At 46.4% G+C, this 22,262-nt stretch overlaps 1 protein-coding gene across 1 annotated transcript; it reads left to right on the top strand.

Moving 5' to 3' along the window:
* Window positions 1-52: 52 nt before the first annotated feature.
* Window positions 53-20,651, top strand: NUDT19 (nudix hydrolase 19). The gene is made up of 3 exons (XM_003915286.5): window positions 53-797; window positions 17,015-17,222; window positions 20,234-20,651. Exons 1-3 carry the CDS (start codon window positions 84-86, stop codon window positions 20,437-20,439), a joined length of 1,128 nt encoding a protein of 375 aa, XP_003915335.2. The 5' UTR covers window positions 53-83; the 3' UTR covers window positions 20,440-20,651.
* Window positions 20,652-22,262: the final 1,611 nt, after the last annotated feature.

The following is a 22,262-nucleotide window of genomic DNA, read 5'->3' as shown; positions in this document are numbered from 1 at the left end:
GGGGTGCTGGGGTCCCTGCAGGGCAGGGCCACCTGCCGAAGAGCCTCGGCCGCGCCAGAATCGTATCCGGCTAACCGCGCGCCATGAACAGCTCCCTGCGGCCGGGCCCCAGCCGCTGGCGGCGGGCGGCCAGCATCGTGCTGGCGGCAGCCTGGACGCGCCCGGAGACTGCCACCCCGCCGTCGCGCCCGCCGCCTGCCGAGGGCTTCCGGCTGCTGCTGCTGCAGCGCTCCCCGCACCAAGGCTTCATGCCGGGCGCGCACGTCTTTCCGGGCGGAGTGCTGGACGCAGCCGACCGCTCGGCGGACTGGCTGGGCCTCTTCGCGCCGCACCATGGGCCGCCAGGCTTTGGCCTGGGCCCAGCGCCATTCAGCCGGGCCGCTTTCCCGTCGCTACCCCACACCAGTGACAGCAACGCCGACAACACTGGGGCGCTGCCTGAGGACGTAGCCTTCCGCATTTGCGCCGTGCGCGAGGCCTTCGAGGAGGCGGGCGTGCTGCTGCTGCGGCCCAGGAGTTCTCCCCCTGGCCCAGCACCAGGGCCCGGCCTCGCCCTGGAGCCGCCCCCGGGCCTGGCAGCTTGGCGCGCCCGCGTACGCCGGGACCCGCGCCACTTCCTGCAGCTGTGCGCCCACCTCGACTGCACGCCCGACATCTGGGCGCTACACAACTGGAGTGCATGGCTCACCCCTTTCTCGCGCAGCGCCACTCGCCGCTTCGACACGGCCTTCTTCCTGTGCTGCCTGCGCGAGCCACCGCCTGTCTACCCCGACCTGGCGGAGGTGGTGGGCTACCAGGTAGGGCCTGCTCATGGCCTTGCTGGGGACCACAGGGATGTGAGAGGGAGGACCCCTCCTGGTGACCCAGGCCTCCCAGGGACACTTGCATAGGCGGAGCCCAGGGACAGTAGCCAGGAACGCTTGGACGGGCAGGAAACCCTCACACCTGCAGACTAAAGCCATGCTCTTGGTGCAGCTCTGCTTTCCTAGGCTTTGGGGTCTCAAGGCCTCCAGCCTGTCTCTCCACGTGGTTCCTCCAGCGGAGAAGCCCTGTCCTAAGCACTTGTACATGTGTAGAAGTAGTTCATCTCCACAGCCGTTTAATTTGGTTTTCTTGGAGAACAGACTTAGTATGATTTCAGTCTTCCTATTTTTATTTATTTTTGGTACAGATGGGGGTCTTGTCTCTCTGTGTTGCACACCCAGGCTGGTCTCCAGCTCCTGGTGTGTCCAGAATTGGTTGCTTCCCGTGGGTTCTTGGTCTCGCTGACTCTAAGAATAAAGCCGCGGACCCTCACGGTGAGTGTTACAGTTCTTAAAGATGGTGTGTCTAGAGTTTGGTCCTTCAGAGGTTCAGATGTGTCTGGAGTTTTTCCTTCCAGGGGGTTCATGGTCTTGCTGACTTCAGGAGTGAAGCCACAGACCTTCGCAGTGAGTGTTACAGCTCTTAAAGGTGGTGTACCTGGAGTTGTTTGTTCCTCCTGGTGGGTTCGTGGTCTTGCTGACTTTAGGAGTGAAGCTGCAGACCTTTGCAGTCAGTGTTACAGCTCATAAAGTTAGTGCGGACCCAAGGAGTGAGCAGCAGCAAGATTTATTGCAAAAAGCAAAAGAACAAAGCTCCCACAGCATGGAAGGGGACCCCAGCGGTTGACTACTGCTGCTGGCTAGGGTGGGGGGTGGGGCAGGGGCGCCAGCTTTTATTCCCTTATTTGAGCCCGCCCACATCCTGCTGATTGATTCATTTTATAGAGCACTGATTGGTCCGTTTTTACAGAGTGCTGATTGGGGCATTTACAAATCTTTAGCTAGACAGAGTGCTGATTGGTGTGTTTTTACATAATACTGATTGGTGCATTTACAAACCTTTAGCTAGACACAGAGCACTAATTGGTCCGTTTTTACAGAGTGCCAATTAGTGCATTTACAAACCTTCAGCTAGACAGAAAAGTTCTCCAAGTCCCCACTCAACCCAGGAAGTTCAGCTGGCTTTACCTCTCAATCCCCCTCTAAACAGGACACCCCAGCTGCTGTTGGGAATTGGGCGATGACTGCTCTAGCTACTTCCTGCTGGATGGGGCAAAGAAAGTGCCCTGCAGTTGTAGTGTCCTCCAGAGGGGAACTCTCTAGGCCAGTGAAAGGGCCAGCAGGTCGGTCCAGGGGTCCTTGGTAGAAGTTGTTGAGCTCATTTGGGGTTCTGTTTGTAAGACCATCTGTAGCTTGATGGCCTCTATTCTAGAGGAAACAAATTTGACAAGGAGGTTAAAAATACAGGTCCTGAAGGCGAGTAATAGTAAGATGGCTGTCACAGGACCTAGAAAGGGGAGAAGCCATGTTGCCCAACTCCAGAGGTTGGTATAAGAGTTTGAAAGGCATTGTCTGATTTCAGAAGCCTATTCCTGTAAATGCCGGGCGGCACCTCGCACTATCCCTGACTTGTTAGTGTAAAAGCAACACTCTTCCCCTAAGAAGGCGCCAAGTCCTCCTTTCTCAGCAGTGAGGAGGTCTAGGCCTTGGTGGGTTTTGGAGAGTCACTGCTGCCAGAGTCTATGTGGGATTGCAGTTACTATCCTTACTGGATAGATTTTGTTATTTCTTGCAAATTGTCTGAGAAATCCTTTGAGCGTGTGTGGTAGTAGGATAAGGAAGTAGATAAACTGGCTATTCTGGTTCCTGTAGCAGTGGCCATTTCTAACCCTATATACATGGGGTATTAGTTGTATGGCCCTGTGCTGAAGGACTTGAGCTTTGAGGGGCACTGATAGGGTCTGATTTCCATAAGATTAGAAGTTAGGATAATATATGTTACACTGTTAACTTTTAGCAAACTTTATTTTTGTTGAAAACCTTGTTAAGTTTGGGATTTCAAGTAGTATTTGCTCTTAATAAGACCTCGGTCAGTCCATATTAACTTAAAATTGGTATAGATGGCTCCTTTCTGATTCTGTAAGTACTTTAAGGTTTGGCTAAGTGCAGACAGCTGGCATGTTTGAGCAGACCAATTGTTAGGCAATTTTCCTAACTCTGCTTCTGTAAGAGTTTCCTGACCACTTACTGAATGCCCATTGTGTCTTTTTCCTTAATCGCCTGGGAGGAAACATCTATCATCCTGTCCTGAAGGGAGTTCCTCCTACTTCTGGTCAGACTTTCAGATTTAGATCCCCTGTTAGGAAACCTGCTGGGTTAAGGATTTTTGATAGGAAGGCTACAGGTTGTCAGTGGCCTCAGTGCTTTCAGGCTAGCCCTTGTTTACACTGACAACAAGGTGGTATTGGAGTGTTATAGGGTTACAGAGAAGACCTTCAATTATCAATAATAGGTTTTATATTTTTACCTTTTTTTTTTGGAGACAAAGTCTTGCCAGTTACCCAGGCTGGAGTGCAGTGGCGCAGTCTAGGCTCACTGCAACTTCTGCCTCCTGGGTTCAAGCAATTCTCCTGCCTCAGCCTCCCAAGTAGCTGGAATTACAGGCGCCCACCACCACCCCCAGCTAATTTTTGTATTTTTAGTAGAGATGGGGTTTCACCATGTTGGCCAAGTTGATCTCGAACTCCTGACCTCGTGATCCGTCAGCCTTGGCCTCCCAAAATGCTGGCATTACAGGTGTGAATTATAGGTTTTAAATTTACCCTGGCTTTTAAAGGAATAGGGTACACTGTTATTTCTTTACTACTTCTCTTTCCCTCTGACTCCTTTGTCTCTTCCTCTCTTTCCTTCTCTCTTTGACTTTCTGTCTGTCTCTTCCTCTCTTTCCTTCTGTCTTTGACTTTGTCTCTCTCTTTCTCTCTGCTGCTCTTTTCCTGCTTCTGCCAGCTGCTTATGCTGCTATTCTCCCCTCTCCTTCCCCTTTTTGATGGCTGTGGCAGTGTAAGACTACCACCTCCTTGGGTTTTTGCACTGAGTGCAATAACTCCATGATTTCCTCGTGGTATTTAATGGGGGTTCCCCCAGAGGTTAGGAACTCCCTTTCTTTCCATATTGCAGCATGGGCATGTAGGATTAGATAAGCACACTTGATATCTGTATACACATTTATCCTTTTTCCCTTTCCCAGTTCTAAGGCTCAGTTAAGTGCCACTAGTTCTGCTAACTGGGCGCTGGTCCCTGGGGGGAAGAGGCTTACTTTCAAGTACGGTTACATCACTCACTATGGCATAACCTGCCCTTTGTATCCCATTTTCCACAGATGAACTTCCATCGGTATATAGGCTAAGGTCTGGATTAGCTAAGGGGACTTCTAAGAGATCCTCTTGGGCGGCATAAGTCTGGACTACAACCTGTTGGCAGCCATGCTCGACCGGCTCCCCATCCTCTGGGAGCAAAGCGGCAGGGCTGAGGGCCTCACACATATGCACTTGAAGCACTAGTCCCTCAAGGAGTAGTGCCTGGTATCTAAGCAGGCAGTTGTCTGATACCCATAAACTTCCTTTGGCACCTAGTATGCCATTTACATCATGAGTAGTCCAGACAGCGAGATCCTTTCCTTGTATTATTGTGATAGCCTCTGACACTAAGACACCCACTGTCACAGCTACCTGTAAACAGTGACGCTAGCCTTTTGCTACTATATCAGTTTCCTTACTTAGGTATGCCACTGGCTGTGGGGTTGTCCCACGACTCTGAGTAAGGACTCCAAGAGCTATTCCTGCTCTCTCTGTGACGTTTAAAGAAAAGTTTCGTCCTGTGGGAAGGCTTAAGGCTGGAGCTTGAGTTTGTTCCTTCCAATGCCCAGATTTCAGGGTTGATTCCCTGCTCAGGCAGGGGACAAGTGGTTCACTTGTTCCCCATATCCATGTAGATAATAACTCCAGCTTTGGCTAATATATCCCTCCCTAATAAGGGTGTGGGACTTTCAGGCATAATAAGAAAGGCATGTGAAAAGAGCAAAGTCTCCCAGTTACAACTGAGGAGGTGGGTGAAATACCTGGTTACAGGCTGTCCCAGGATTCTTCGGATGGTAACAGACCTTGAGGACAGTCATCCAGGACAGGAGATTAACACTGAGAAGGCCCTGCCAGTGTCCAGGAGGAAGTCAATTTCCTGGCCCTCAATGGTTATACATAGCCGGGGCTCGGTGAGAGTGATGACATCAGCTGGTGCTTGCCCCAGGCACGCTCAGTCCTGTTGTTGCATCATCTGGTTGGCGGCTTCTGTCCCAGAGAACCTTTGTCCTCTGGGACAGTGTGCCTTCCAGTGATTGCCTCGGCATAGTGGACATGGGTGAGGGGGCAGCTTGTTTCTCATAGGACAATATTTTTTTAAAAAGTGTCCTTGTAAACCACACTGATAACAGGCCCTACCGGGTGATTGGCCTGCTCCATTTTCTGTCCTCTCTGAACCACCAAGGTTTGTTTTTCTGAGGGCCATGACTAAGGCTGTGGTCTTTCTCTGATCTCGCTTTTCCTTTTGGGCCTGTTCCTCTTGGTCCCTATTATAGAACACTGAGGTCGCCAGGTTTAATAATGCCTCCAGATTTTGTTCAGGGCCCAGGGCTCGCTTTTGGAGCTTTCTCCTGATATCTGTGGCTGATTGGGTAATAAACTTATCTTTTAGGATCAAATGACCGTCAAATGAGTTGAGTGACAGAGGAGTATATTTTCTTAATGCCTCCCCTAGCCGCTCGAGGAGGGCAGAAGGATTTTCTTCCTTTCCCTGTGTTATGGTGGACATCATTGAATAATTCATGGGCTTTTTCCTAATTCTCCTTAGTCCTTCTAGAACACAGGTCAACAGATGTTTACGACTCCAGTCCCCATGATCTGAGTCGAGGTCCCAGTGGGGATCCATACTGGGGTCGGCTTGCTGACTGGTAGGGAATTTATCCCTTTCTTTGGCTGTCATTCTATCGTTTACTTGACTAAGATACCAGGTATCTCCAAACTCTTGGGCTGCAGCTAAAGCCACATTCTTTTCATTAAAGGCCAGGGTTTGATCTAACAATAGCATGACATCTCTCCAAGTGAGATCGAAGGTTTGCCCTGGACCCTGTAGGACATCTATGTACCTATCAGGATCATCCAAAAGCTTCCCAAGGTCTGCCTTGATCTCCTTTAAATCAGAGAGGGAGAAGGGGACATGTACCCGAGTTTGGACCAAGTTCCCCTTCCCCTACAGCTTGAAGGGCACATAACCGATGGCCTGGGGGTTTTTGTGGTCCTTGGGAGATTTCTTTGCTTGTTTCCTTCTGGGCAGAGGGTATTAGAGGAGGCTTATCATTAATAGGAAGGGGAGCTATAGGGAGGCTAGGATATGGGCGTAAGCTGAGAGGTCCTCCTGTGGGATGTAAATTGCAAGCTTTGCATAGTTGTGTATTCTCCTTCAGTGAAAAGAAAGCCTGGAGTGAAAGGTATTTCACTCCATTTGCCTTCCCTCTTACAGAAAAGGTCAAGCTGCAGGACAGTATTGTTATACTTCCCTCAGGTGGCCATTTTTCCCCATCAGCGAGAGAATATTGGAGCCAGGCCATAGTGCAGAAAAAAATGAGGCACCTCTTTTTCAGGGTTTGTGGGTCAAATTGGTACCAATGGCTTAGAATGCATTTCAAGGGTGAGCCTGTTGAGGCCTGAGTGTTTCCCATCTGAAAGACAAAACCACTCAAGATTTTGGTTTGTTTGTTTCTCCCCTGCCCAAGAACCCGCAACGGTCCCTGGACCCTGCTGATCGGAATAGTTGCGCTCACCGACACGGCAGCAGAAACGCTAGTTCTCCTCCTAGACCACAAGGAGGACCGAGGAAGGTCGGATTTAGTGGCCCTTACTGACGCATTCTCGAAAACCTGCACCCTTGCCTGTCCTCCTAGACCACAAAGCGAGAAAAATCGGATTTAGTGGCCCTTACCAACGCATTATCAAAAACCTGTTAGAGTCCTAAGCATTCTCCTGTTAGTATTGGGATTTTACCCCTGTCCTATAAAGATATTATGCTCCAAAAACGAAGTGGAGGGCCATACCCTGAGGGAGGGAAGGGATCTCCAGAGTTGGAAGAGTGATGCCTTTTGTCCCCACTTAGAATAGGAAGGATACAATTTCTGAGGCTCCCTATATTCTAACTTCAGGAATAGCTTTTGTTAGGCCTTTTTGTCTGAGGAGGGATCCTAAAATTCCAGATAGTCACCCCCTACGACGGGGCTTTGGGCAAAAATTATGTCTTTCTGATTGGTGAGCCCGGGTGTCTAAAGAAGGCAACAGAGTCCTGAAGTTTATACTAAAAATCATTCTTAAAGGAGAAACTAGAAAATCACCAGAGACAGGGAGTGGTTTTTAGAAGAGGGACTAGCTTCAGAGAAGAGAGGCGAGAGAAGTTTGTCTGACAGGCGTTGAGACCCAGGAGGCAAGGGTCAGGATAGATAGGAGAGATGGGCGAGTCTCGCTTAGGCGACATGACTTTGAGAGTTCCACTCATGACTGCAGGGTCAACCAACTTGTTGTCGGGACCCCGGAGCTGAATGGCTTTCCTCTCTGTCGACCCTCGGCTCAGCGCAGAAGTACAGGAAAAGTAGAAGTTGGTTCCAGGCAAACCAACCCTCCCAACTCCGAGTCGGGGGTTGTTAGAGAGCGCTTTCCCAGAAAGCCTGACACCTGTGTCTTTAGTCCAGTGGCTGCACTAGTCACTTTTAACTGGCCAACAGGTGCCCGGTATTTAGCCCCCGAATTCTAAGGAAAAATAGGACAGAATAGCAAGTGAACAGGATCCAATGGTACTCACCGCTCGGCCATAGGTGATAGTCCCTTTGTGGTCGCCAAAATGTGTCCAGAATTGGTTCCTTCCAGTGGGTTCTTAGTCTCGCTGACTTCAAGAATGAAGCCGTGAACCTTTGCGGTGAGTGTTACAGTTCTTAAAGACGGTGTGTCCGGAGTTTGTTCATTCAGATGTTCAGATACGTCCGGAGTTTCTTCCTTCCAGTAGGTTCGTGGTCTCGCTGACTTCAGGAGAGAAGTTGCAGACCTTTGCGGGCAGTGTTACAGCTCATAAAGGTAGTGCAGACCCAAAGAGTGAGCAGCAGCAAGATTTATTGCAAAGAGCAAAAAAACACAAATCTTCCAGGGCATGGAAGGAGAGTGGAACAGGTTGCCCTTTGCTGGCAGGGGTGGTCACCCTTTTTCCTCCTATTTGGCCCCGCCCTTATCCTGCTGATTGGTCCATTTTACAGAACACTGATTGGTCCATTTTACAGAGCGCTGATTGGTCCATTTTACAGAGTGCTGATTGGTCCATTTTTGTAGAGTGCTGATTGGTGTGTTTACAAACCTTTAGCTAGACACAGAGCGCTGATTGGTGCATTTTTACAGAGTACAGATTGGTGCATTTACAAACCTTTAGCTAGACACAGAGCACTGATTGGTGCATTTTTACAGAGTGCTGATTGGTGCATTTGCAAACCTTTAGCTAGACACAGCGCTGACTGGTGCGCTTACAAACCATTAGCTAGACACAGAGCACTGATTGGTGCGTTTTTACAGAGTGCTGATTGGTGCTTTTACAAACCTTTAGCTAGACACAGAGCACTGATTGGTGCGTTTTTATAGAGTGCCAATTGGTGCATTTACAAACCTTTAGCTAAACAGAAAAGTTCTCCAAGTCTCCACTCAACCCAGGAAGTCCAGCTGGCTTCATTTCTGGGCTCAAGTGATTCTCCAGTCTCAGCTTCCCAGGTAGCTGGGCCCATAGGCACGTGCAACCATGCTTGGCTAATTGTTTTATTGTTTGTAGAGACTAGCTCTTGCTATGTTGCTTAGGCAGGTCTTGAACTCCTGGCCTCAAACGACCATCTGGCTTCAGCCTCCCAAATTCTTGGGGATTATTGGCATAAGCTACTGTGCCTGGCCAGTTTCAATCTTTTAAAATTTATTGACCAATACAGTGACTGACACCTGTAATCTCAGCATTTTGGGAGAACAAGGCCAGAGGATTGATTGAGCTCAAGAACTCAAGACCTGCCTGGACTGTAACATACTAAGACCTCATATCTACCAAAAAAATTAAAAATTAGCTGGGCATGGTGGTACATGCCTGTGGTTCCCATTACTGAGGGAGCTGAGGTGGGTGGGAGGATCACTTGAGCCTGGGAGGTTGAGGCTGTAGTAAGCCATGATCACACCACTGCACTTCAGCCTGGAAGACAGAGACCCTGTCTCAAAAAAAAAAAAAAAAAATTATTGAGATTTGTTATAAGGCCATGAATATGGTCTGTTTTGGTGAATGTTCCCTTTGCACTTGAGAAAATACGTATTCTGCTGTTTGTTGGTATTTTTGTAAAAATGTCAAATTAGGTTGAGTTATTCATAGCATCTTGCAGGTTTTTTTTTTTTTTTGAAACGGAGTCTTGCTCTGTCACCCAGGCTGGAGTGCAGTGGCCTGATCTCGGCTCACTGAAACCTCCGCCTCCCGGGTTCAAGTGATTCTCCTGCCTCAGTCTCCTGAGCAGCTGGGATTACAGGTGCCTACCACCATGCCTAGCTAATTTTTGTATTTTTAGTAGAGACAGGGGTTTCACTGGGTTGCTCAGGCTGGTCGCGAACTCCTGACCTCAGGCGATCCACCTGCCTGGGCCTCCCGAAATGCTAGGATTACAGGCGTGAGCCACTGTGCCTGGCCAGTCTTGCAGGTCTTCTATATCATTTCCTTGTTTCATCAGGTGCTGAGAGAGGAATGCAGAAATCTTCAACTAATAATTGTGGAGTTGTCTTTTTCACCTTTTAGTTCTATCAGATTTGGCTTCATGTATTTTGAAGCTCCCATGGAAGGTACTGACTGTATCCACATTTAAGACTTCTAAAAGTTCATGGTTTAACTCTTTAATGATTATGAAATATCCTTCTTTATTCCTGGTTATAATCTTTATTCTGAAATCTGAAATTTACTCTGTTTGATATTAATATAGCCACTCTGACTTTCTTTTGATTCGTGTTAGTATATTTTCCATCCTTTTAAGCTATCTATGTCTTTATTATTTAAAGTGTGTTTCTGACTGGATGCAGTGGCTTACACCTATAATCCCAACACTTTGGGAGGCCAAGGAGGGCTGATCAGCTGAGTTCAGGAGTTTGAGACCAGCCCAGCAACATAGCGAAACCCTGTCTATACTAAAAATACAAAAATTATCCGGGTGTGCAGGGGTCTGTCCCACAGACCCTGACCCAACGATGGATGAATAACGTGCACTGATACAGATATTCTGCTTTACCATTCTGGCTGAGCATTAGGCCTACTTACAGACTCCCAGGAGAGTGCTGTAAACAGTTGCGACCTCAACCTTGACCAGCCATTTATTCAGTAAAGATTAATTGACAAAGGCTTGAGTCAACACCAACACCACTAGAGGGTAATTGACCTTGTGGACATCCCAAATAGAAAGCAATTAAGCATCTGTGGTAGATCAAAGGTTAGTCTTAGGACCACATGAGTAAACAAGCTAGTTAGATAAACTCCCCACATTCCTTTGTATCTACTTAATTAATTAATTTTTTTGAGACAGAGTTTCGCTCTGCTGCCCAGGCTGGAGTGCAGTGGCACAATCTTGGCTCACTGTAAGCTCCGTCTCCCAGGTTCACACCATTCTTCTGCCTCAGCCTCCGGAGTAGCTGGGACTACAGGCGCCTGCCACCACGCCTGGCTAATTTGTGTGTGTGTGTGTGTGTGTGTGTGTATTTTTAGTAGAGATGGGGTTTCACCATGTTAGCCAGGATGCTCTCGATCTCCTGACCTCGTGATCCACCCGCCTTGGCTTCCCAAAGTGTTGGAATTACAGGCGTGAGCCACCACACCTGGCCTACTTTAATTTATTTAACTAACGGTAAATGGACTAGGCTGCCTTCAGCCAGATCTGTTACTGAAGTTATGCAAACTCTCAGGCCTTCCAGGAGGGTTTCTGGCTAGTATAACTAAATTTTTTCCCACCAGCCTGACTGAACCCTCATACAGGTAGAGACAGGAGAATTGCTTGAACTCAGGAGGCAGAGGTAGCCGTGGGCCAAGATCATGCCACTGCACTCCAGCCTGGGTGACAGAGTGAGACTCCATCTCTAAAAAAAGAGAAAAAAGTATGTTTCTTGTAGGCAGCATGTAGTCTTGTTTTTTATCTGATATAAAAACTTTTGCTTTTTAGTTGGAGTGTTTACTTATATTTGTTATTGTCAACAAGGTTAGATTCAAATCTACCATCTTACTACTCATTTTTTCCCCATCTATTTGTACTGTTTTTCTTATGACCATTTTATTTCCATTATTAACTTACTAACTATGTCTCTTTGTAGTTGCTCTAAAATTTGCAATATACATTTTTCATTTCATTTATAGAGTTAGAACCTTGCAATAGTATACTTGCTTTTTCTCTCCTATCCTTTATGCTATTGTTGTCATACATTTGACTTTTATTATAAACTCTACAATACACTCTGATTATTTTTGCTTTAGGCCATCAATCTTTTTTTTTTTTTTTTTTTTTTTTTTTTTTTTTTTTTTTTTTTTTTTTTTTTTCCTTGTCTGGAATGCAATGGCATGATCTTGGCTCACCGCACCCTTCACCTCCCGGGTTCAAGCTATTCTCCTGCCTCAGCCTCCCTTGTAGCTGGGATTACAGGCATATGCCACCATGCTCAGCTAATTTTGTATTTTTAGTGGAAATGGGGTTTCTCCATGTTGGTCAGGCTGGTCTCGAACTCCTGACCTCAGGTCATCCGCCCACCTCGGCCTCTCAAAGTACTGAGATTACAGGCATCAGCCACCCTGCCTAGCCTAGACCATAGTCTTAATGAGAAAAAATGTCTTATGTTTACCTGCATATTTACCTTTTTTTTTGAGACAGAGTTTCGTTCTTGTTCCCCAGGCAGCAGTGCAATGGTGCCATCTCGGCTCACCACAACCTCTGCCTCCTGGGTTCAAGTGATTCTCCTGCCTCAGCCTCCCAAGTATCTGGGATTACAAGCATGCGCCCACCATGACCGGCTAATTTGTGTTTTTAGTAGAGATGGGATTTCTCCATGTTGGTCAGGCTGGTCTTGAACTCCTGACCTCAGGTGACCCACCTGCCTCAGCCTCCCAAAATGCTGGGATCACAGGCATGGGCCACTGTGCCCAGCCTTTTTTTTTTTTTTTTTTTTTTGAGACAGAGTCTTACTCTGTCACCCAGGCTGGAGTGCAGTGGCACGATCTTGGCTCACCACAACCTCCGCCTCTCTGGTTCAAGCGATTCTCCTGCCTCAGCCTCCTGAGTAGCTGGGATTACATGCACCCACCACCACACCCAGCTACTTTTTGTATTTTTAGTAGAGACGAGGATTCACCATGTTGGCCAGGCTGGTCTCGAACTCCTGACCTCAGGTGATCCACCCAGCTGGGCCTCCCAAAGTGCTGAGATCACAGGCATGAGCCACCATGCCCAGCCACATATTTACTATTTTTAGCACTCTTTATTCCTTTGTGTAGCTCTAAATCTATCTCTGGTATCCTGACTAAAGAAGTTTCTCTAATATTTCTTGTAGCATAGATCCTGTGACAATGAGTCCTCTAACTTTTGCTTGCTTGAAAATAACTATTTTGCCTTTGTTTTTGAAAGATACTTTGGCTAGGTATAAAATTCTAGGTTGATAGGTTTTTTCTTTATGTACCTAAAAATATTGCTCCCTTGTTTGCTAGTTTGCATAAATTTCTTATGAGAGGTCTGTTACCACTCTTGCAGGTAATTGTTTTTTTTTTTTGAGACAGTCTTGCTCTGCCGCCCAGGCTGGAGTGTAATGGTGCAATCTTGGCTCACTGCAACCTCCGCCTCCCAGATTCAAGCAATTCTTCTGCCTCAGCCTCCTGAATAGCTGGGATTACAGGCACGTGCCACCATGCCCAGCTAATTTTTGTATTTTTAGTAGAGACGGGGTTTCACAATGTTGATCAGGCTGGTCTCGAACTCCTGATCTCATGATCCGCCTGCCTCAGCCTCCCAAAGTACTGGAATTACAGGCGTGAGCCACCATGCCTAGTCTCTTGCAGGTAATATTTTTTATTTCTTTCATCATGTTGATGTTTTCCTTTGTATCTTTAAACCAGTGGAACATACTTACAGCATTGTTTTTAATGCCCTTTTCTGCTAACTTAATCATTGCTATAATTTCTGGATCTGTTTTTGTTGACTTATTTTTTTTCTAGTTTTGGATAATGTTTTCTCGCTTCATCATGTCTTGCAGTTTTTATTGAATGTTGGATATTGTGACTTTATGTTGTTGAGTGCTGGATCTTGTCGTATTCCTTTAAAGAGCACTGGACTTTGGGCCAGGCGTGGTGGTTCACGCCTGTAATCCCAGCACTTTGGGAGGCCGAGGCGGGTGGATCACCTGAGGTCAGGAGTTCTAGACCAGCCTGGCCAACATAGTGAAACCCCATCTCAAGTAAAAATACAAAAATTAGCTGGGTGTGGTGGCAGGTGCCTGTAATCCCAGCTACTTGGGGGGCCAAGGCAGAAGAATTGCTTGAACCTGGGTGGCAGAGGTTGCAGTGAGCTGAGATCGTGCCATTGCACTCCAGCCTGGGGGACAAGAGCAAGACTTCGTAAAAAAAAAAAAAATATATATATATATATATAGGACCTTGGCTGGTCTAGAAAAAAAAAAAGAGAGAGAGTATTGGACATTTCTTAGCAAGCAGTTAAGTGATTGCAAATTACCTTAATTGTCTTGAGGTTTAATTTTAACTGATTTTAAATGATGTTAGCATGGGACTATAGTAGCTTTTATTCTAGAGCTAATTTAGCTGCACTTTTTTTTTTTGAGACATATTCTCACTCTGCCACCCAGGCTGGAGTGCAGTGGTGTGATCTTGGCTCACTGCAACCTCCACCTCCCTGGTTCAAGTGATTCTTGTGCCTCAACCTCCCAAGTAATTGGGATTGCAGGCACGTGCCACCATGCCTGGCTAATTTTTATATTTTTAGTAGAGTCGGGGTTTCACCATGTTGGCCAGGCTGGTCTTGAACTCCGGACCTCAGGTGATCCGCCCACCTCTGCCTCCCAAAGTGCTGGGATTACAGGCGTGAGTCACTGCACCTGGCCATTAGCTGCACTTCTAAATGTGTGACCCTTATAAGGTCTACTTGAGTGCTGCTTGTGTTCAACATGATCTCTCCACTGTGATTGGAAGGAATTCCAATAATCCTTGGCCCCAGGTGAGCTCTGGGAGTTTAATCTTAAAGCTCTCAGGTAATTGTTCTTTCTTCAGAAATCATTCTCTCCTTGTGTATACAGTGGTCAGTAAAGTAAAATACTAATCATAGGAAAAAAAAAAGAGGCATCATTCTTTCCTGGTCTCACGTGGTTTCACCTTATGCATACATGGATAAGTGTTGAGTGAAGATTCAAGTGCACCCTACACAGATTTCTAGAGCTCTACTCTGGAGGTCTTTCCTCTCAGGTACAGCTTTATCCTTGGTTTCTCTTTCCATGGTTTGAGTTACCCTCAATCAACCAAGGTCTGAAAATATTAAGATATTTGGAGACAGAGAAAGACCACATTCACTAACTTTTATTACAGGAATTGCTATCATTGTTCTAGTTTATTATAAGTTATTGTTGGCTGAGCACGGTGGATCATACCTGTATTCCCAATCCCTTGGGGGGACCGAGGCAGGCAGATCACCTGAGGTCGGGAGTTCGAGACCAGCCTGACCAACAGGAAGAAACCCCATCTCTACTAAAAATACAAAATTAGCTGGGTGTGGTGGCACATGCCTGTCATCCCAGCTACTCGGGAGGCTGAGACAGGAGAATCGCTTGAACCCGGGAGGCGGAGTTTGCCGTGAGCAGAGATCATGCCATTGCACTCCAGCCTGGGTAACAAAAGCGAGACTCCATCTCAAAATAATAATAATAAGTTATTGTTAATGTCTTACTGGGCCTAATTCATCAATTAAACTTTATCATAGGTGTGTATGTGTAGGAAGAGCATAGTTTGTATAAGGCTTAGCACTTCCTTAATTTCATGCATGCCCTAGGGATCTGGGAAAGTATCCCTCTTGCATAAGCGGAGACTACTGTATGCTGCTTCCCAAATTCTGCCGTGTGGGCTTCCCAAAATCCAAGCTGTGTCTCAAGTCAGTGAAAATCCCAGGCTCTGATTAGTCTCTTGCTCCCTGGGTCACAGCCTGGGAATTCCCTTTAAGCAGTAACCCTGGCCATGGTAGGACTCACCGCCTGTTGTAGCCTCCCAGGTGGCTGGGATTACAGGCGTGAGCCACTGCACTCAGCAGGAAAGCATTGCATTTTGTACACTGCTTTACTAGTAAGAAGTAATCAGTAAGTGATAAGGTATTGTAACCTGTGGTCTGGACTAACCTGAACAGGTTGGATCAAGAGGGTGGATGCCTGCCATTTAACCCTTTGTCTTCATTGTTATCACTGAGCTCATATGGTTGCCTTGGAAATCACATAGAGAGATTGGGTGGTCCTTTGAGGCCCAGAGCTCTGTTTTTTAAATGCCGTTTTGGCCGACTGCAGAATGATTAGGGGACTCACTGAACTCATAGATTGCTGGACGCCATAGCAGGGCCCTGGGAATGTGAAGTCTTCACAGGCTTCTCCGTCAATGTTTAAGCATGTACGAGCTTGCAAACCTTTGACCTACAGCCATCTAAAGCAGAAAGCAATTCCAAATCCTTTGGGGGTAAGAATCAGTTTATCCTAGGTGTATAAGTGGATATTTAGTAAACCAACTAAAGAACAACCGTATGGCCGGGCACGGTGGCTCTCACCTGTAATCCCAGCACTTTGGGAGGCTGAGGTGAGTGGATCACAAAGTCAGGATTTCAAGACCAGCCTGGACAAGATGGTGAAATGCCATCTCTACTAAAGATACAAACATGAGCCAGGATGGTGGCGGGTGCCTGTAGTCTCAGCTACTCGGGAGGCTCAGGCAGAGAATTGCTTGAACCCGGAAAGTAGAGGTTGCAGTGAGCCGAGATTGCGCTACTGCACTCCAGCCTGGGCGACAGAGCGAGACTCGGTAAAAAAAAAAAAACATCAGACCTGTAATCCTAGCACTTTGGGAGGCCGAGGTGGGTGGATCATGAGGTCAGGAGATCAAGACCATCCTGGCTAACACGGTGAAACCCTGTCTCTACTGAAAATACAAAAAATTAGCCGGGCGTGGTGGCAGGTGCCTGTAGTCCCAGCTACTCGGGAGGCTGAGGCAGGAGAATGGCATGAACCGAGGAGGTGGAGCTTGCAGTGAGCCGAGATCATTGCACCACTGCACTGTAGCCTGGGTGACAGAGTGAGACTCCGTCTCAAAAAAAAAAAAAAACCTTTGAGGTTATTCCGTATCCATTGAATCAGCTCCTTTTATCTCAATGTCTATGGAAAGAAGGCTCAGGAAGGACAGCAGGTTGTAGAATGAAGCCACTGAAGTTTACTGGGCAAACACTGCCTGGCTGAAACCCTACCAAGTTACTACTCTCTCGACTGTAAGCTGAGTCATGCCGGGTGACTTCCTGAAAGCTGCTGTTGCTCCTGAAGCTTCACCGCTGTTGTACCATGTGGCACACATCACCACATCACAAAGCATTTTGGTTGCTGAAGTCCCCATAGGGCCTAGGAGAGCTTTGTGGTGTTCATCATTATATCCTCAGGATCTAGCCAAGTACCCATTTCCTGGAGGAATGAACAGGCACCAAATTCTCAATCTACTGTGATGAGTTTACCCTTTGGAGTCTTTCTTCTTTCAGCAGGGACCAGAACCACCTTACCCTCTCTGCATCTCCCACCTCTTAGGCTGAACAGCTCTCCCAGGTCAAGCCTCGGCGGTCTGCCCTGGTTTATTTACTAGTTCTGAGGATCAGTGTCCCAGTAAGCAACCTCTTAAGAGGATCAACCCAGCTTTCTTCACTGAATCTTTTCATGTTGTCTTGGAGGGATCTCACAGCGTGCATTAATGAATTCATTTTACACATTCACTTCTACCTTAGGTACTGATGTGACTATCTCAAGTCTCACATTGTCTATGGCATAAACCTTAGGAAACCCTGCCTTTGTCTTTCACAGTGGTCATCTCCGTCGGAGACAACTGAAAGTTTCTTATCAAAAGAAATTTGGTTGGCACCCCCACAGTTCTACGAAGTGAGAAGACTTGCAAACTTTGCCTCTTTCTCTGACTTGCACAAATTTTGTTTGGGTCGTGCATCAGAAGGACTGGAAAGGTGGCTGCCTATCATCTTGGTAACTGCTGATGGGATGGTCCATCTTTTACCAGGTAAGCCAGTGAAGCATCAGTGCTTTGGTTAGTATTTACATTCAGTGCCCTGGGCTGCATGGCAGTATTGCCCAACATAGAGACAGGAATTACAGTCTGTGTTTTGTAGTCTACAGGTATTAGCTAAGTAAGATCAAAGCCTATAAAATATCCATATTATTATAACCAGAAATTCTGCATAATGTCATATACATACACATGCATTTATATTAATATATTTCCTAGACATTGACAAAGGTCTTTCTCGTGTCATTTCTCACTTTTTCTTTTTTTTGAAACAGAGTCTCCCTCTGTCACCCAGACTGGAGTGCAGTGGCACGATCTTGACTCACTGCAACCTCTGCCTCCCAGGTTCAAGCGATTCTCTGCCTCAGCCTCCCGAGTAGCTGGGATTACAGGTGCCCGCCACCAAGCCCAGCTAATTTTTGTATTTTTTTTTTAGTAGAGATGGGGTTTCACCATCTTGGCCAGGCTGGTCTTGAACTCCTGACCTTGTGATCCACCCACCTTGGCCTCCCAAAGTGCTGGGATTATAGTCGTGAGCCACCACGCCTGGCCGATTTCTCAGGTTTTTGCATTTTAAGTTTGAATTACAAGAACTCTTAAGTTGTCATCTAATTTGAATTAGGGAGCTTTTTTTGTTTGTTTGTTTGTTTTTTACGAGACAGTTTTGCTCTTGTCACTCAGGCTGGAGTGCAATCTGGGCTCACTGCAACCTTTGCTTCCTGGTTTCAAGCAATACTCCTGCCTCAGCCTCCTGAGTAGCTGGAATTACAGGCGTGCGCCACCACGCCTGGCCAATTTTTTTGTACTATTAATAGAGACAGGGTTTCACCATGTTGGCCAGGCTGGTCTTGAACTCCTTACCTCAGGTGATCCACCTGCTTCAACCTCCCCAAATTCTGGGATTATAGGCTTGAGCACTGCACCCAGCCAAGTTTGTTTTTTTTCAATTGAATGTAATTTCAATTGAAACTATGAATTATGAAATTATGAATAAAATAAAAATGTTAACTCTTATCTCAACTGAAAATATACAAAAAAAAAAATCAGCCAGGTGTGGTTGCACACGCCTGTAATCCCAGCTCCTCAGGAGGCTGAGGCAGGAGAATTGCTTAAACCCACGAGATGGAGGTTGCAGTGAGCCAAGATTGTGCCACTGCACTCCAACCTGGGCAACAGAGCAAGACTCTCTGTCAAAAAAGAAAAAAAAAAATGGCTAGGCGTGATGGCTCATGCCTGTAATCTCAGCACTTTAGGAGGCCAAAGCAGGTGGATCACCTGAGGTTGGGAGTTCGAGACCAGCCTGACCAACACGGAGAAACCCCGTTTCTACTAATAATACAAAATTAGCTGGACGTGGTGGCACATGCCTGTAATCCCAGCTACTTGGGAGGCTGAGGCAGGAGAATCTCTTGAACCCAGGAGGCGGAGGTGGCAGTGAGGTGAGATTGCACCATTGCACTCCAGCCTGGGCAACAAGAGCGAAACTGTGTCTCAAAAAAAAAGATTTGTTACTCAACCTACAGGGGGGAAATTTAGCAGTTTTTTTGTTTGTTTGTTTGTTTGAGACAGAGTCTCACTCTGTTGCCCAGACTGGAGTGCAGTCGCCCAGGCTGGAGTGCAGTGGCGTGATCTCGGCTCACTGCAAGCTCCGCCTCCCAGGTTCACACCATTCTCCTGCCTCCGCCTCCCGAGTAAATGGGACTACAGGTGCCCGCCGCCACGCCCAGCTAATTTTTTGTATTTTTTAGTAGAGACAGGGTTTCACTGTGTTAGCCAGGATGGTCTTGATCTCCTGACCTCATGATCCGCCTGCCTCGGCCTCCCAAAGCGCTAGGATTACAGGCGTGAGCCACCACATCTGACCAGTTTAGCAGTTTTGATGTAATTTTTCTAAATTAACCCAAAGATGTTAAGAACAGCCCACTTTGAAACACCAAACGTATATGGATATCAAGGCCAATCTTAGTATTGAATAGAATAAAGAGAGTCATAAACTAGTAAAACAATTACAGTTCACAGTGGAAACATACCAGTCACAGATGTTTATGAGCCCAAAGAAAACTCTTGACTGGGGCGTTGTGAGGGGATATTAAAAACACAAGAAAGAGGACAGGTGCAGTAGTTTAGGCCTGTAATCCCAGCACGTTGGGAGGCTGAGGTGGGTGAATCATTTGAGATCAGGAATTTGAGACCAGCCTGGTAAATACGGCGAAATCTGTCTCTACTAACAATACAAAGGATTAGCCAGGCATGGTGGCAGGCACCTGGAATCCCAGCTACTTGGGAGGCTAAGGCATGAGAATAGCTTGAGCCCAGGAGGTGGAGCCAAGATTGCGCCACTGCACTGTAGCCTGGGCAACAGAGTGAGACTCCATCTCAAAAAAACAAAACACAAAAAGACCAAAAAAACACAATAAAGAGGCCGGGCGCGGTGGCTCAAGCCTGTAATCCCAGCACTTTGGGAGGCCGAGACGGGCGGATCACGAGGTCAAGAGATCGAGACCATCCTGGCTAACACGGTGAAACCCCGTCTCTACTAAAAAATACAAAAAACTAGCCGGGCGAGGTGGCGGGCGCCTGTAGTCCCAGCTACTCGGGAGGCTGAGGCAGGAGAATGGCGTGAACCCGGGAGGCGGAGCTTGCAGTGAGCCGAGATCCGGCCATTGCACTCCAGCCTGGGCGGCAGAGCTAGACTCCGTCTCAAAAAAAAAAAAAAAAAAAAAACACAATAAAGAAATTGAGGTAAGCTCATAGAATTAGATTAGTTAACAACTATCAACTAATAAGTTCCAAACATATTAAACAGATCAAAATAAATAATGATTTAACAACTATCTCAGTTCCAGACATATTAAATAGATCAAAATAAATACTGATTTGTATGTCCCTAATATATCGGAGTGATTTATAAAATAATACTCGATGGAATTAAATTTTTATCCCTTCTGCCACGGTGAAAAATAATATTGTATTTAAAAATAAAATCAAATTTTATCCTTTTTCAGGTGATGAGCTATATTTAGAAGATTCAGACTTTTTGGAAAATCTTATGTCTACTGAAAAAAAGACTGAGGAAATCATGAAGGAAGGCAAGCAATTTCACCGGATAGTGATACACAATCGCCACCTTTATGATATCCATGTGACTGTTCAGTCAAAGCATAAGCACGTTTATCCTAAGAACTCTGTAGTAAGCAAGAGCCATTTGTAGGGTGCTCAAGCTTGTTGGTAACATGGCCTACTTGAAGTCCTCATGAATAATGAGGGTTGAATTTCATTTGCTTGAAACTTAAGGAAGTTTGTGCCTATAAAAGTTACTGCAATTCAGTATTTCTTTTTTCTTTTTTTCTTTTTTTTTTTTCCTGAGACAGAGTCTTGCTCTGTCACCCAGGCTGGAGTGCAGTGGCATAATCTCGGCTCACTGCAAGCTCTGCCTCACGGATTCATGCCATTCTCCTGCCTTAGCCTCCCGAGTAGCTGGGACTACAGATGCCCACCACCATGCCTGGCTAATTTTTTTGTATTTTTATTTTAGGAGATGGGTTTCACCCCCAGTAGCCAGGATGGTCTGATCTCCTGACCTCGATCTGCCCACCTTGGCCTCTCAAAGTGCTGGGATTACAGGCGTGAGCCACCACACCCAGACTTTTTTGAGACAGGTTCCTACTTCCTTGCCCAGAACCCAGGCTGGAGCATAAAGGCCCACCTTGGCTCACTGCAACCCTGCCTCCCAGGTTCCAGCTGGCCTCATGCCTTTAGCTCTCCTGAGTGCTGGGACTATAGGTGTGCTTTCACCATGTCCTGATAACCCAAACTCGCTACTCCCTCAAGTCTGCGCCCATCCCAAACCCCTGCATCCCCTCGGCCTCACAAAGTGCTGAGATTACAGGCATGAGCTGCCACACCTGGCCTAGTTAGTATTTTAAAGAAACATAAAGCCATAACAAAAACCATCATTGTTTGTTTCCACAGTGTTCATGAATGTAAAGAGGTTAGAAATGTAGTATTTGATTAATGATGTTTATTTTTACTGTATTTAATATGAGTAATTTTTCATCATCTTTAAAGAGGAAGAATGTTTATTGATTAAAGGTGAGAAATGATAGTTAAGACACCAATTCCATGGCCAGATCTTTGACTGTATCATGCATTGTACAACTGATTTCGTATTTTATGAAATGCCTTAGTTTTCCTACTATAACATAAAGACAATGATGAATAAAGTTTATATGTATGATTTAATCCAGATTAGAGAACTATATCTAGCTCTGCGGTCCTCAACCTGGGCCCTTTTGCCCTAGGGAACATTTGGCTCTGTCTGGAAACATTTTTGGTTGTTGAAACTGTGGGCAGAGTGGGTGGGGTGGGGGAGTATGCTACTACCATCTAGTGGGGAGAGGCCAGGAATGCAATTGAACAACCTGCAATGCGCAGTCTCACCACCTACAACAAAGAATTACCTGACCAAGGGTGAGATACCCAATCTAAAGTAAAATCTTTTTTTTTACAATAAGTGGTTCCAATATGTAAATTTTGAGAACCACAAATACTATTATTTTGTCTGCCTTTTGGATCTACAAAAATGGGAAATTATGTTCAATTGAAAAAAAAAAGTTGGCTGCATGCAGTAGCTCATGCCTATAATCCCAGCATTTTGGGAGGCTGAGGTGGGTGGATCACCTCAGGTCAGGAGTTCAAGACCAGCCTGGTCAACATGGTGAAACCCCGTCTCCTAACAATACAAAAAACTAGCCAGGCATGGTGGCACATGCCTGTAATTCCAGCTACTTGGGAGGCTGAGGCAGGAGAATCGCTTGAACCCGGGAGGCGGAGGTTGCAGTGAGCCCAGATTGCACTCCAGTCTGGGTGACAAGAGGAAAACTCTGTCTCAAAAAAACAAAAACAAAGTCTACAAAAATTATTGTTGTCTTTTGATTTGTTTTTTGAGATAGAGTCTCACTCTGCTGCCCAGGCTGGAGTGCAGTGGTGCAATCTCAGTTCATTGCAACCTCCACCTCCTGAGTTCAAGCAATT

The sequence above is a fragment of the Papio anubis genome, chromosome 20 (genome assembly GCF_008728515.1).
Source record: "Papio anubis isolate 15944 chromosome 20, Panubis1.0, whole genome shotgun sequence".
In the NCBI taxonomy this organism is placed as follows: Eukaryota; Metazoa; Chordata; class Mammalia; order Primates; family Cercopithecidae; genus Papio; species Papio anubis.
The sequence above is the reverse complement of the archived record's forward strand: the minus strand, read 5'-3'. Positions and strand labels throughout refer to the sequence as shown.

Excerpts from the sequence above, each read along its gene's own strand:
- NUDT19 (XM_003915286.5), top strand. The coding sequence starts at position 84 with ATGAACAGCTCCCTGCGGCCGGGCCCCAGCCGCTGGCGGCGGGCGGCC. Across the intron at positions 798-17,014 it reads CGGAGGTGGTGGGCTACCAG|TGGTCATCTCCGTCGGAGAC; the intron begins GTAGGGCCTGCT and ends TGTCTTTCACAG. Across the intron at positions 17,223-20,233 it reads GATGGTCCATCTTTTACCAG|GTGATGAGCTATATTTAGAA; the intron begins GTAAGCCAGTGA and ends ATCCTTTTTCAG.